The sequence below is a fragment of the Stigmatopora argus genome, chromosome 23 (genome assembly GCF_051989625.1).
Source record: "Stigmatopora argus isolate UIUO_Sarg chromosome 23, RoL_Sarg_1.0, whole genome shotgun sequence".
Taxonomy (NCBI): domain Eukaryota; kingdom Metazoa; phylum Chordata; class Actinopteri; order Syngnathiformes; family Syngnathidae; genus Stigmatopora; species Stigmatopora argus.
Window position 1 is genome coordinate 8198205 of NC_135409.1, and position 12591 is coordinate 8210795.

Below are 12591 nucleotides of genomic sequence, written 5' to 3' on the forward strand. Positions count from 1 at the left end.
TCAAATCTTGGAGGAAAGCGGAGTACCTGGAGAAAAGCCACGCGAGCCCGGGGAGAACACGAGAGGAGTGACCTGGCATCAAAGCCACGCTAACCACGCTAGGTTTTTTTTTGAACCCGTAGCTTTTCCAAAGTCAAATGTCTCCACTCCGGCCCCCCCCCGATGTGCCACTTCCTTCCTGACTGGGGCGTGCTGATTTTTGCGCATGAATCATAATTACGACGCCCCGATTCGACCATTACACGCCTGCGAGCGGCCGTAACGGCCGCCGCCGCCGTCAGCGCGTCCTTGAGGCGGTGAAGATAAATGGACGTCATTAAGACGGCGGGAAAAAATGGAGATGAGGAATCGAAGAAAGGAAACGGCTTCGGGGGGCCGAAAGCTGGAAATACGCGACATAATGACAACGAATGACCTTTTTGTTTGCTTGTTGGTCGATGGGAAGCGTGAGCGATCGCCGTCCGCTCGTCAGTCTTCCAAATTGGACTTCCTGGGGCGGTGGCCAACGGTGGCCAACGGTGGCCAACGGTGGGCGGAGTTAACTGAGATTTCAACTGCTGACAAACAACCACGAGGATGAATGATTGGTTCTCCATATTTATCATGTGGTTTGGGTGGGGGTGAATTGTATTGCGTTCTTTGTAGAGTCTTTGGGAAGTTCACCATTGTGACACAACAAAACATGAGTTGGGAAATCATTCTACAATATTCAATTCACGAATATTAACACCAAAAACACGGATGTCCACCAACTTCTCTGCATTAAAATGCATATTTAAAAGGATATTTATTGGCAGGATCCAAATGATCAAGATATGTCGCGATTGTCACCCATTTCACTGATGTGTACCATTGTAAATAGTCCATTCTAGTACTAAGTACTATTTTCATCTGTGTATTTGCATACCTGTCAACCTCTGCCGATAACTGCCCTTATAAATGATTATTGATTCCCCTTACAAACCCCCCAAAAACCTTACAAACACTGTATGGTGTTTGTAAGGTTTTTGGGGGGTTTGTAAGGGGAATCAATAATCATTTATAAGGGCAGTTATCGGCAGAGGTTGACAGGTATGGTATTTTGGGATATCCTATTGAATGAACCAATGAAGATAGCCATGTTTTTCTTCCCTTTCGGTAGAAAGCTTAGGAGAAGTGCCCCGACCAGCCCGCAGGCGGCGCCAAATCGCTGTGAGGGCGGGGCTCTGCACCTGGGCGTGTCGTCCGACGCTCGCTCCCTCCCTCCCCGCCCCTTCGGCCCCTTCGGCCCCCTCGCAGCTCCGGCAGAGGCTCACTGGGACCGGCTGAAGACGCTCCACGCTCAGGTAAACGTAGCCTCGACGTCGACGTCACTTTTCCGACTTTCCAACAAATGGAAACTTGGAATCTTTTTCTCATTGTTCTTCTTCAGATCACTTTAACGGCAATCCTTTGCACTTCACACACACACATTTTTTTTCCTTTTCATGACGTTTTTGGACTTTTACACCTGATAGAATCACTTGATGAGACAGGTGAGGACTCTACGGCAAGCCGATTGTTGTGTGGGCTCACTTTTTGGGGGGGGGCGGTGGGTGCTCTTTTTTGTTCAGCCGCTCTCACGTCATGACAACTATTGACTCACTTGAAATATTTAAATATTTGCTTGAACCTTCGCAATAACGATTCCCGTACGACCGGTCGCCCGTCAGTGAGTTTCCTAGAGCGTTTTATTTCTTATTTCTCTTTTTCTTCTATGTCTAAAACAGGGGTCACCAACTTGCTGTCTCCGGGGCCACCTGCCTATCCTATTCCTGGCCGTTTAGGGATGTCCCAACTCTTCCTCCTGATCACGTTGGTCCCCGCCGCCATGATGCTGGACTTTCGTTACCATAGCAACAAGGAGATGGAGCGTTACTTCCTGCGGGTCAATGCCTCCAACCCGGACATCGCCCACCTGTACAGCATCGGGCGATCGGTCGTAGGTAAACCTAAACCAAGGTGCGCTTTGCCGCATCGCGCCCGTCGGTCGAATCGAACCAATCCAATCGGCGACGTCCTAATCTGGCCAATCGCGCGCGCATCAGACAGTTGGCGTCCCGGATTAACCGGGATTAGCCACGCGTGGGCCACTCGGTCATTGAGCGGGTGTGTCACGTGACCCCCCCCCCCCATGTGCGACAGGACAAGAGCTGTGGGTGCTGGCTTTAGGTCGGAGTCCGCGCCGTCACGTCGTCGGCGTCCCCGAGTTCAAGTACGTGGCCAACATGCACGGCAACGAGGTAGGCCCCGCCCTCTTTCTCAGATCGACAAAAGGCCGTCACGGTCCGCTTGCGCTCCAAAACCCAGGAGACTCCGCCAAATGGAGGTCGAGGGTCACCTCGTACGGCGTCCGGTCACCGTGGCAACCCCGTCCAACGCGCCGCACGCAGAAACGTCTTGAAATGAGACACGCCAGGGTGGAACACGCACCCACAGAGAAACGGAAAACTTCGGTACACATTAACGCGGGGGAATGCGTGAAGAGTTCAAAACGTTCCGTTGGGAGGCCGTCGTGCGTGATGGGGTCGCCGTGGTAACCGGGAGCCGCCGCGTGACAAAGGAGAAGACGCTTTGTCCCTGACTTGATTTTTGTCAAACCCTAATGTTTTGAGGAGGGCAAATCTTGCCAACTTCCTGTTTGGTAAAAACACTCAAACCAGTGGACAATGCTTGTTTTGTCTCCGCACAACTGTTGTCAGGTGGTGGGCCGCGAGTTGCTCCTGCGGCTGGTGGACGAGCTGGTCGCCGGCTACCGCGCCAACGAGAGCTGGTCGCTGCAGATACTCCACAGCACTCGCGTCCACTTCCTGCCCACCATGAACCCGGATGGTTTCGACATGGCCGATACCAACTGTTACCTCAGCCAGGGGAGGTAGACGTTCTCGCCACCTTTTTCCAAAAGGAGCAGACACGCCCGCCCACAGAAGGTGGCACCCCTCCCTCCGTGGTCACCGCTCTCACCACCGTTTGCACGGCAGGTTTAACCGTAACGGCGTGGACCTGAACAGGAACTTCCCCGACGCCTTCGCCGAGCGGCGGGAAGAGCGCGACCCGGACCGGGCCGACAGAGAGGCCGAGGTCCGCCTGGAAGGAACGTGGTCTTGGCCTTTACGCCAGCGGCGGGCGCTTGACCCGGCACGTGTGTCCCCCCCCCGACAGGTCCGGGCCGTGATGGGCTGGTTGAGGACGGAGACGTTCGTCCTCTCGGCCAACCTCCACGGCGGCGCCCTGGTGGCCAGCTACGCTTACGACAACAGTAACGGCGGTAAGCGCACGCGACGGCGGGGGCGTGACCACGCGCCAGACGCTGACCCGTTCGCTCGCCCCACATTCAGGCGGCGAGCTGGTGGGTCAGGCCAGCCTCACGCCCGACGACGACGTCTTCGTCCACCTGGCCAAGGTGTACTCGCATAACCACGCCCACATGCACCAGGGGGAGACGTGTGGCGACCAGCCTCCCTTTCGGGAGGGCATCACCAACGGGTACCAGTGGTACCCGCTGTCAGGTAGCAATTGGGATTATTTTGTCTAAGAGGTTTGGAGTCTCCGACCTCCGGTCGGGCGTGTGCGGTCGATTGGTCGCCGGTCTTTTGGTCGCCCCGGACCGCAACAACGGGCGACCAAAAGACCGGCGACCAATCGACCGTGTACCCGGTCGGGGGACAAATGGCATCCAAAGACTCTCTTGGCGGGACTATTGGTGCTTTTTTTATGACTTGAACCGGGCACAGGCGGCATGCAGGACTACAACTACGTGTGGGCCCAATGTTTGGAGGTGACCTTGGAGGTGTCCTGTTGCAAGTTCCCCCCCGCCGACAGACTTCCTGTTCTGTGGACGGACAACAGGAAGAGCCTGCTGGCCTTCGTGCGGCAGGTTCACTTGGGTAAAGTCGATCAATAACGAAGCTAACGCCGGCGCGGAGACGGCACGGCGCTCAACGGCACGCTCGCTCAGGGGTCAAGGGTCGCGTGCTGGACGCGTCGGGAGCGGCGGCGCCGAACGCCGCGGTGGAGGTGAGCGGTCGCCGCAACATCAGTCCTTTCAAGACGGATCAACGCGGAGAATACTACAGACTGCTGCTGCCGGGGAACTACACTTTCACCGTAAATACGCAAATGTGTTCTCTTGGTTGGTGTTTTCGCGCCAAACGTGTGTGTGTTGTGTGTTTTTTTCCCGCAGGTTAGCTTTCCCGGGCACCAAATACTCACCCAGACTTTTTGGGTGCCTTACGGTCCGGACGGGAACTCGGCGCTGACGCACGACTTCCTGTTGCGTCGCGCGGGGGAGACCTCGTCCGCTCGGTGTCGGACGGCCGCCTCCTGGACGCTAGCGGCGCTCGGGGCCACGCTAGCTTTGTCCGGCTAGCGTAAACTGAACTTGGGATGAAGTGCGGCCATTGTTTTGTTTTTTTTGTTTTTTCACTTGACAACAGATCTACTGTGTCTACTAGGATCATGTCGTCAAACACATTTATAGCAAAAGTCAGTTCGGGTCGAAATATTATAGAAGAAAAAGAAAAACAATAAACAATCAAGAGTCATTATTGCTCTGCTGCATGGTTGCACATGACTGTGTGTGTGTGCGTGTACGGAATGTCAATGGTGGTCTTTGTTTTGCCTAGGTGGGGTGACGGCTTTGACGGCCCCGGTAGTTTTTTGCTCAGTCTCGTGGTTCCGGATTTGAGTGAGCGAGGATCGGTATGACATGTCCGGGGTGAGTTGAGTTACTTCCTGGCTTTTTTGTTGTTGTTGTTGTGAAATCTGGGTTTTTTCTCTGCAGCAGGTCCTTCTGGTCCTTCACCGTGATGGACTTTCTGGATGGAATTCTGAAGAAAATGACTTGGTGAGTTGTGGGCGTGGCCTTTTCATAGACACTTGATGAAGTCACCATTTTTTTTCAATTATGCCTCTGACTATCCGCTAGCTAGTCAGTATGTTCCTTCCATTCAAATTGCCAAAGTTTCCCAGTGCAGTGGTCACGATACCAAAACATTTCAACTAGATATCAATATTTTTTTTAAAAACATACCTTGTTAGCAAAGTTTTCAGTGCTATTGACTGACTAATGCACATTATTATGAAAACAATGTATTTGTTTTGAAGTATTAATGCCCAACCTAAAAGTATTTGCAGGCCCAGCCCCCTGACTAATGCACTCTATGATGAAAACGATCTCTTTTTTTTGTGTCTATGTGTAATAGGCGTGGCCGAGGCGTGGCTGTGGTCAGAATTCAAAAGACCGCCGCCATTTTCAAAATGGCGGATGAGCCGGAGGCTGGGCGCGTTGGACTGCTGAGCTGCTCAGAATTGACGATTTCCCGAAGAAAGAGCCGACAAACTTCTTCCAGGACAATGCAGCGCGTTCGGTACTTTGTCTTTTGGGGATTTCGTAGCCCCAGTTGTCATTTCAAGAATGCTTTTTGACGGGAACGTGCTTCATTGGCGTGATGTAGCCCCGACGTGGATGCTAACACAAATGTTTGTTAGCAAGTTGGCTACATCGCGTCACCTATTGCTCTTAATGTTTAAAAAGAAACCCTTCCATTTTGTGTTTCAGTCCCTCAACGAGGACAGACTGCTGGGAAACATCAAGAATGTGGCCATAACGGCCAAAAAGGAGCAGTTTGTCGGCAAAGTGAGTCTTTTTTAATAGCTTCTAATTCCTCTACCCGTGTAATTGGATTGGATAACTTTATTCATCCCGTATTCGGGAAATTTTGTTGTCACAGTAATGTTTAGATATCAGCGACCAGTGTTCACGGCTTTCCTAAATTAGCTTGTTTAGCATCATGATTCACTCCAATTTTGAATGAAGACACTTTAACTGGGTTGGCGTTGATTTTTAATAGCAAGATCGTGTGGGTAACTCACACTAGTGCCATCAAGTGGAGGTGTAAGGAATAATCGGTACACTTCTAGAATATATATACTTTTGCCCTTCCCTTTCCTAAAGGAAGACTTCAGGGCTTGGACCTTTTGATTTTTAAATGTGGTTTTGACCAAACCGAGACATTCATTCAACCGTAGCGCAGGGGTCATTTTTGACTCGTTTAAACAACCATTTTTCCTCCGTCTAAGAGCTTTGTGAGACGCATTTTATTTTTTTGATTGAATGGGAGTCATTTGTGCATCAAAATGGTTCAATAAGCAATGACATAATCATGCTGTGGTGTTTTGCAGAAGTTTAAAGCCACGAAGACGGTGGAAGCTGTCCAAATCTACAAGACCAAAGAAGTCGTGTACGACGTAGGACGTGTTTCAGGTTATTATTATTTTAAAACGATGTTTTCTAGCCAGCCAACAATTGAAATGTTTCAATATATAGTACCTTGACATAATCATGCTGTGGTGTTTTGCAGAGGTTTAAAGCCACGAAGACGGTGGAAGCTGTCCAAATCTACAAGACCAAAGAAGTCGTGTATGACGTAGGACCTGTGTTTCAGGTTATTATTTTAAAACGATGTTTTCTAGCCAGCCAACAATTGAAATGTTTCAATATATAGTACCTTGACATAATCATGCTGTGGTGTTTTCCAGAGGTTTAAAGCCACGAAGACGGTGGAAGCTGTCCAAATCTACAAGACCAAAGAAGTCGTGTATGACGTAAGACCTGTTTTTCAGGTTATTTGATTTATTATTTTCATGTCATGTTTACTAAAAATACTCTATTTTGCTTCTCTTGTAGGTCCACCCAAGTTTACCAAATCAACGCTAAAGGAAGGTGACTTTGGAGCGTGGCACAGCCTTTGACACCAACATCCTGAGGGCCCCTATCCAGTATGTTTTCCATATCTGAAAATAAAGATGGGACCTTCTGATGTTGGCAAAATCTAACTTAGTGTTGTTGTTTTTTGGTCAAATCTTTTTTTTTAATGTTGGACTTAGTCTATTTTTTTTGACCCTCTTTTTCTCTCCCCAGAATTCCATCCAGTGCCAAGAAAAGGTTTTTCATCAATGGATGGAAACACCACCTCATCTTTATATGCTGGAAGACTTATGAGAACTTCTCAATAACCCCATTTTGTGGAAAAATAAAACCCTTGAAATATACTCATGTATTTTTCTTCATATAACTAGCAAAGGAATGCAAGCAAAATGACACTTTATAGTTTTTATTCAAAGAAATACATTTGCACACTTAGGATCACATTGATTGTAGCTGGTGTTCACCTGGAGACAAAATTAAAACACTTAGGCTAAAACAACAACATTTTTTTAAATTATAAAAAAGTTAGTATATAAACACCAAAAATTAAAAGGAAAAAAAAGACCATTGAGGGTCTGGGGTCTTTTTTCTCCAAGTGTTTTAACAAAGACAAATGACACTCAAATCTCTTTTATTAAAATTTCTGATTGAAAAAAAAAAAGAAATCCTCCTCACCTTAGGGATCGGGACATCACCTATAAAATAAGAGGGGGGTTAGTAAATTGCAACTGTAGTCAATAAAATAGTGAGATTTGAATGTTTTGACTTGGATACTCTACAATATATTAACCTCAGAGCAGAATTCAGAGATGATGCATCATCTTCAAGTGGGCAACCTGGGAAGATCACCTGGACATCACCATGGACCTGGTACATGCAAATAAAATAGAGCAAAAGTTATCATATACATAGACGGGATATTCAACAGATAGGTTTAGGTGTTTTTTTTTTTTTTTGTAATTAGTATTACCTTGATACCTTGGCCCAGTCTCCTCTCCCCTCAAGGGTGTGCATGGTTCTGGACACACGGGAACAGCTTCATCTTGATTGAACCAAGCTATTTGGGAAGTGCAAACAATTATTACAGGAAAGACAAATCTTCAAGTAAATGATCAAGATAAAGAATGAACATAAGTTAGTGAGTGCTCGGTGCTAATTTCCCCTTTCCAGACAAAGCGATTAAATATAAAGACTAATGTTAAAAGCTAGGAAAAAGTCGGCTTAACCATTTTGGTATCAATGATTTTTGTTTAAAACAGAATTACAAATTGGAAAAGGGCCTTTAGCAATCGCAGTGAAAACTATCATGACATACAACACACCTTCACCTGGCAAACTGACCGTTGATATCTCGGCTTTGTTTGATCAAATGAAGTCTTCCCCCATGACTCAAAAATGGAGAGAATACGGACAAAATACTTTTGAAGTCAAATGTCGTGAGGCTAATGCTAAGCTAGCTAGTGACATGCTAAGCTAGCTAGTGACATGCCAAGGAGGCCATACTTCAAATGTCGACGGTGTGTTCGACCTGGCATTAAACTAACAGATTTGTTGGCGTTTTGGCTCAATTGATTCCTAAAAAAATCTCCCGGTAGGGTGTTAAAAATGCACATAGGCCAGTAAATTGCTCTAGTCTAGGACTTACCTCGTTTGGGTGCTAGTCGTTCGACCGACGGCGTGGAAATGGCTGATCCAAGGGGCGCGATGCTGCGCATGTGCATAATTTACGCACCTGCGTCACCAATGGGCGTAACCACGCCCATAGGAGGTGATTTGTCCTCCCGACTCAATGACCATGTTTGGAAGATGACGTAGAATAGTCGCCATTTTTGTAGTCTTGATGATATAAAACAGTGTGTTCGTTTTTTTAAATATAAAAAGCCTTACTTTGCATGGTCATTTAAAAAAAAAAAAAACGCCTTACTATACATGGTCATTTTTTGAGAAAAAAAGCCTTACTATACAATGTGTAGTAAGGGTTTTTTTCCTCAAAAAATGACCATGTATATTATACATGGTCATTTTTTTAAAAGCCTTACTTTGCATGGTCTTTTTTTTAAAATAAAAAGCCTTACTATACATGGTCATTTTTTAAAGAAAAAAGCCTTACTATCCCATGGTTATTTTTAAAAAATAAAAAGCCTTACTATACATGGTCGTTTTTTAAGAAAAAAAGCTTTACTATACTATGTCGTATTTTAAGAAAAAAAGCCTTACTATACTATGTCGTTTTTTTGGGGAAAAAAAGCCTTACTATATATACTATGTCGTTTTTTTAGGAAAAAAAGCCTTACTATACTATGTCGTATTTTAAGAAAGAAAGCCTTACTATACCATGTCGTTTTTTAGGAAAAAAGCCTTACTATACTATGTCGTTTTTTTTTTTTAAAAAAAAGCCTTACTATACATGGTTATTTTTTTAAAATTAAAAGCCTTACTATACATGGTCGTTTTTTAAGAAAAAAAGCTTTACTATACTATGTCGTATTTTAGGAAAAAAAGCCTTACTATATATACTATGTCGTTTTTTTAGGAAAAAAAGCCTTACTATACTATGTCGTATTTTAAGAAAGAAAGCCTTCCTATACTATGTCGTTTTTTTTTTTGAAAAAAAAAGCCTTACTATACTATGTCGTTTTTTAGGAAAAAAAGCCTTACTATACTGTCAGGTTTTTTTTTTAGGAAAAAAGCCTTACTATACTATGTCGTATTTTAAGAAAAAAAGCCTTACTATACTATGTCGTTTTTTGGGGGGAAAAAAGCCTTACTAAACTATGTCGTATTTTAGGAAAAAAAGCCTTACTATACTATGTCGTATTTTAAGAAAAAAGCCTTTACTATGTCGTTTTTTTTGGAAAAAAAGCCTTACTATACTATGTCGTATTTTAAGAAAGAAAGCCTTACTATACCATGTCGTTTTTTAGGAAAAAAGCCTTACTATACTATGTCGTTTTTTTTTTAAAGAAAAAAGCCTTACTATACATGGTTATTTTTTTAAAATTAAAAGCCTTACTATACATGGTCGTTTTTTAAGAAAAAAAGCTTTACTATACTATGTCGTATTTTAGGAAAAAAAGCCTTACTATATATACTATGTCGTTTTTTTAGGAAAAAAAGCCTTACTATACTATGTCGTATTTTAAGAAAGAAAGCCTTACTATACTATGTCGTTTTTTTTTTGAAAAAAAAAAGCCTTACTATACTATGTCGTTTTTTAGGAAAAAAAGCCTTACTATACTGTCAGGTTTTTTTTTTAGGAAAAAAGCCTTACTATACTATGTCGTTTTTTTTTTAAAGAAAAAAGCCTTACTATACATGGTTATTTTTTTAAAATTAAAAGCCTTACTATACATGGTCGTTTTTTAAGAAAAAAAGCTTTACTATACTATGTCGTATTTTAGGAAAAAAAGCCTTACTATATATACTATGTCGTTTTTTTAGGAAAAAAAGCCTTACTATACTATGTCGTATTTTAAGAAAGAAAGCCTTACTATATATACTATGTCGTTTTTTTTTTGAAAAAAAAAAGCCTTACTATACTATGTCGTTTTTTAGGAAAAAAAGCCTTACTATACTGTCAGGTTTTTTTTTTAGGAAAAAAGCCTTACTATACTATGTCGTTTTTTTTTTTAAAGAAAAAAGCCTTACTATACATGGTTATTTTTTTAAAATTAAAAGCCTTACTATACATGGTCGTTTTTTAAGAAAAAAAGCTTTACTATACTATGTCGTATTTTAGGAAAAAAAGCCTTACTATATATACTATGTCGTTTTTTTAGGAAAAAAAGCCTTACTATACTATGTCGTATTTTAAGAAAGAAAGCCTTACTATACTATGTCGTTTTTTTTTTTAAAAAAAAAAGCCTTACTATACTATGTCGTTTTTTAGGAAAAAAAGCCTTACTATACTGTCAGGTTTTTTTTTTAGGAAAAAAGCCTTACTATACTATGTCGTTTTTTTTTTAAAGAAAAAAGCCTTACTATACATGGTTATTTTTTTAAAATTAAAAGCCTTACTATACATGGTCGTTTTTTAAGAAAAAAAGCTTTACTATACTATGTCGTATTTTAGGAAAAAAAGCCTTACTATATATACTATGTCGTTTTTTTAGGAAAAAAAGCCTTACTATACTATGTCGTATTTTAAGAAAGAAAGCCTTCCTATACTATGTCGTTTTTTTTTTTGAAAAAAAAAGCCTTACTATACTATGTCGTTTTTTAGGAAAAAAAGCCTTACTATACTGTCAGGTTTTTTTTTTAGGAAAAAAGCCTTACTATACTATGTCGTATTTTAAGAAAAAAAGCCTTACTATACTATGTCGTTTTTTGGGGGGAAAAAAGCCTTACTAAACTATGTCGTATTTTAGGAAAAAAAGCCTTACTATACTATGTCGTATTTTAAGAAAAAAGCCTTTACTATGTCGTTTTTTTTGGAAAAAAAGCCTTACTATACTATGTCGTATTTTAAGAAAGAAAGCCTTACTATACCATGTCGTTTTTTAGGAAAAAAGCCTTACTATACTATGTCGTTTTTTTTTTAAAGAAAAAAGCCTTACTATACATGGTTATTTTTTTAAAATTAAAAGCCTTACTATACATGGTCGTTTTTTAAGAAAAAAAGCTTTACTATACTATGTCGTATTTTAGGAAAAAAAGCCTTACTATATATACTATGTCGTTTTTTTAGGAAAAAAAGCCTTACTATACTATGTCGTATTTTAAGAAAGAAAGCCTTACTATACTATGTCGTTTTTTTTTTGAAAAAAAAAAGCCTTACTATACTATGTCGTTTTTTAGGAAAAAAAGCCTTACTATACTGTCAGGTTTTTTTTTTAGGAAAAAAGCCTTACTATACTATGTCGTTTTTTTTTTAAAGAAAAAAGCCTTACTATACATGGTTATTTTTTTAAAATTAAAAGCCTTACTATACATGGTCGTTTTTTAAGAAAAAAAGCTTTACTATACTATGTCGTATTTTAGGAAAAAAAGCCTTACTATATATACTATGTCGTTTTTTTAGGAAAAAAAGCCTTACTATACTATGTCGTATTTTAAGAAAGAAAGCCTTACTATATATACTATGTCGTTTTTTTTTTGAAAAAAAAAAGCCTTACTATACTATGTCGTTTTTTAGGAAAAAAAGCCTTACTATACTGTCAGGTTTTTTTTTTAGGAAAAAAGCCTTACTATACTATGTCGTTTTTTTTTTTAAAGAAAAAAGCCTTACTATACATGGTTATTTTTTTAAAATTAAAAGCCTTACTATACATGGTCGTTTTTTAAGAAAAAAAGCTTTACTATACTATGTCGTATTTTAGGAAAAAAAGCCTTACTATATATACTATGTCGTTTTTTTAGGAAAAAAAGCCTTACTATACTATGTCGTATTTTAAGAAAGAAAGCCTTACTATACTATGTCGTTTTTTTTTTTAAAAAAAAAAGCCTTACTATACTATGTCGTTTTTTAGGAAAAAAAGCCTTACTATACTGTCAGGTTTTTTTTTTAGGAAAAAAGCCTTACTATACTATGTCGTTTTTTTTTTAAAGAAAAAAGCCTTACTATACATGGTTATTTTTTTAAAATTAAAAGCCTTACTATACATGGTCGTTTTTTAAGAAAAAAAGCTTTACTATACTATGTCGTATTTTAGGAAAAAAAGCCTTACTATATATACTATGTCGTTTTTTTAGGAAAAAAAGCCTTACTATACTATGTCGTATTTTAAGAAAGAAAGCCTTCCTATACTATGTCGTTTTTTTTTTTGAAAAAAAAAGCCTTACTATACTATGTCGTTTTTTAGGAAAAAAAGCCTTACTATACTGTCAGGTTTTTTTTTTAGGAAAAAAGCCTTACTATACTATGT

The 12591-nt window shown here is 41.1% G+C and overlaps 1 protein-coding gene and 1 long non-coding RNA gene across 6 annotated transcripts; one reads left to right on the plus strand and one right to left on the minus strand.

Moving 5' to 3' along the window:
• The first annotated feature begins 1028 nt into the window (after nucleotides 1-1028).
• Nucleotides 1029-7071, plus strand: cpm (carboxypeptidase M). Of its 5 annotated transcripts, none has more exons than XM_077593620.1 (19): nucleotides 1029-1325; nucleotides 1412-1514; nucleotides 1749-1964; nucleotides 2164-2261; nucleotides 2721-2893; nucleotides 3000-3099; nucleotides 3181-3286; nucleotides 3357-3527; nucleotides 3753-3905; nucleotides 3977-4125; nucleotides 4202-4735; nucleotides 4802-4864; nucleotides 5223-5387; nucleotides 5579-5656; nucleotides 6202-6283; nucleotides 6381-6464; nucleotides 6559-6624; nucleotides 6707-6798; nucleotides 6941-7071. In XM_077593620.1, exons 1-11 carry the CDS (start codon nucleotides 1074-1076, stop codon nucleotides 4385-4387), a joined length of 1707 nt encoding a protein of 568 aa, XP_077449746.1. In that variant the 5' UTR covers nucleotides 1029-1073; the 3' UTR covers nucleotides 4388-4735; nucleotides 4802-4864; nucleotides 5223-5387; nucleotides 5579-5656; nucleotides 6202-6283; nucleotides 6381-6464; nucleotides 6559-6624; nucleotides 6707-6798; nucleotides 6941-7071. The 5 variants fall into 5 exon arrangements, with proteins under 5 accessions (XP_077449746.1, XP_077449747.1, XP_077449748.1 ...); XM_077593621.1 differs by having other exon boundaries at nucleotides 4805-4864; XM_077593625.1 differs by having other exon boundaries at nucleotides 1309-1325; nucleotides 1497-1514.
• Nucleotides 7072-7117: 46 nt separating this feature from the next.
• Nucleotides 7118-8634, minus strand: LOC144068811 (uncharacterized). The gene is made up of 4 exons (XR_013298310.1): nucleotides 8373-8634; nucleotides 7698-7784; nucleotides 7518-7594; nucleotides 7118-7422 (listed from the first exon to the last, which is right to left on the minus strand). It is a non-coding gene; the product is annotated as an uncharacterized LOC144068811 (long non-coding RNA).
• Between the last annotated feature and the right edge of the window lie 3957 nt (nucleotides 8635-12591).

What these genes read in the sequence shown, in the direction of transcription:
- cpm (XM_077593620.1), top strand. Translation starts at nt 1,074, where the DNA reads ATGGTATTTTGGGATATCCTATTGAATGAACCAATGAAGATAGCCATG. An exon ending in CATCGGGCGATCGGTCGTAG is followed by an intron (nt 1,965 to 2,163) that starts GTAAACCTAAAC and finishes CATGTGCGACAG; the next exon opens with GACAAGAGCTGTGGGTGCTG. An exon ending in TGTTACCTCAGCCAGGGGAG is followed by an intron (nt 2,894 to 2,999) that starts GTAGACGTTCTC and finishes TTTGCACGGCAG; the next exon opens with GTTTAACCGTAACGGCGTGG.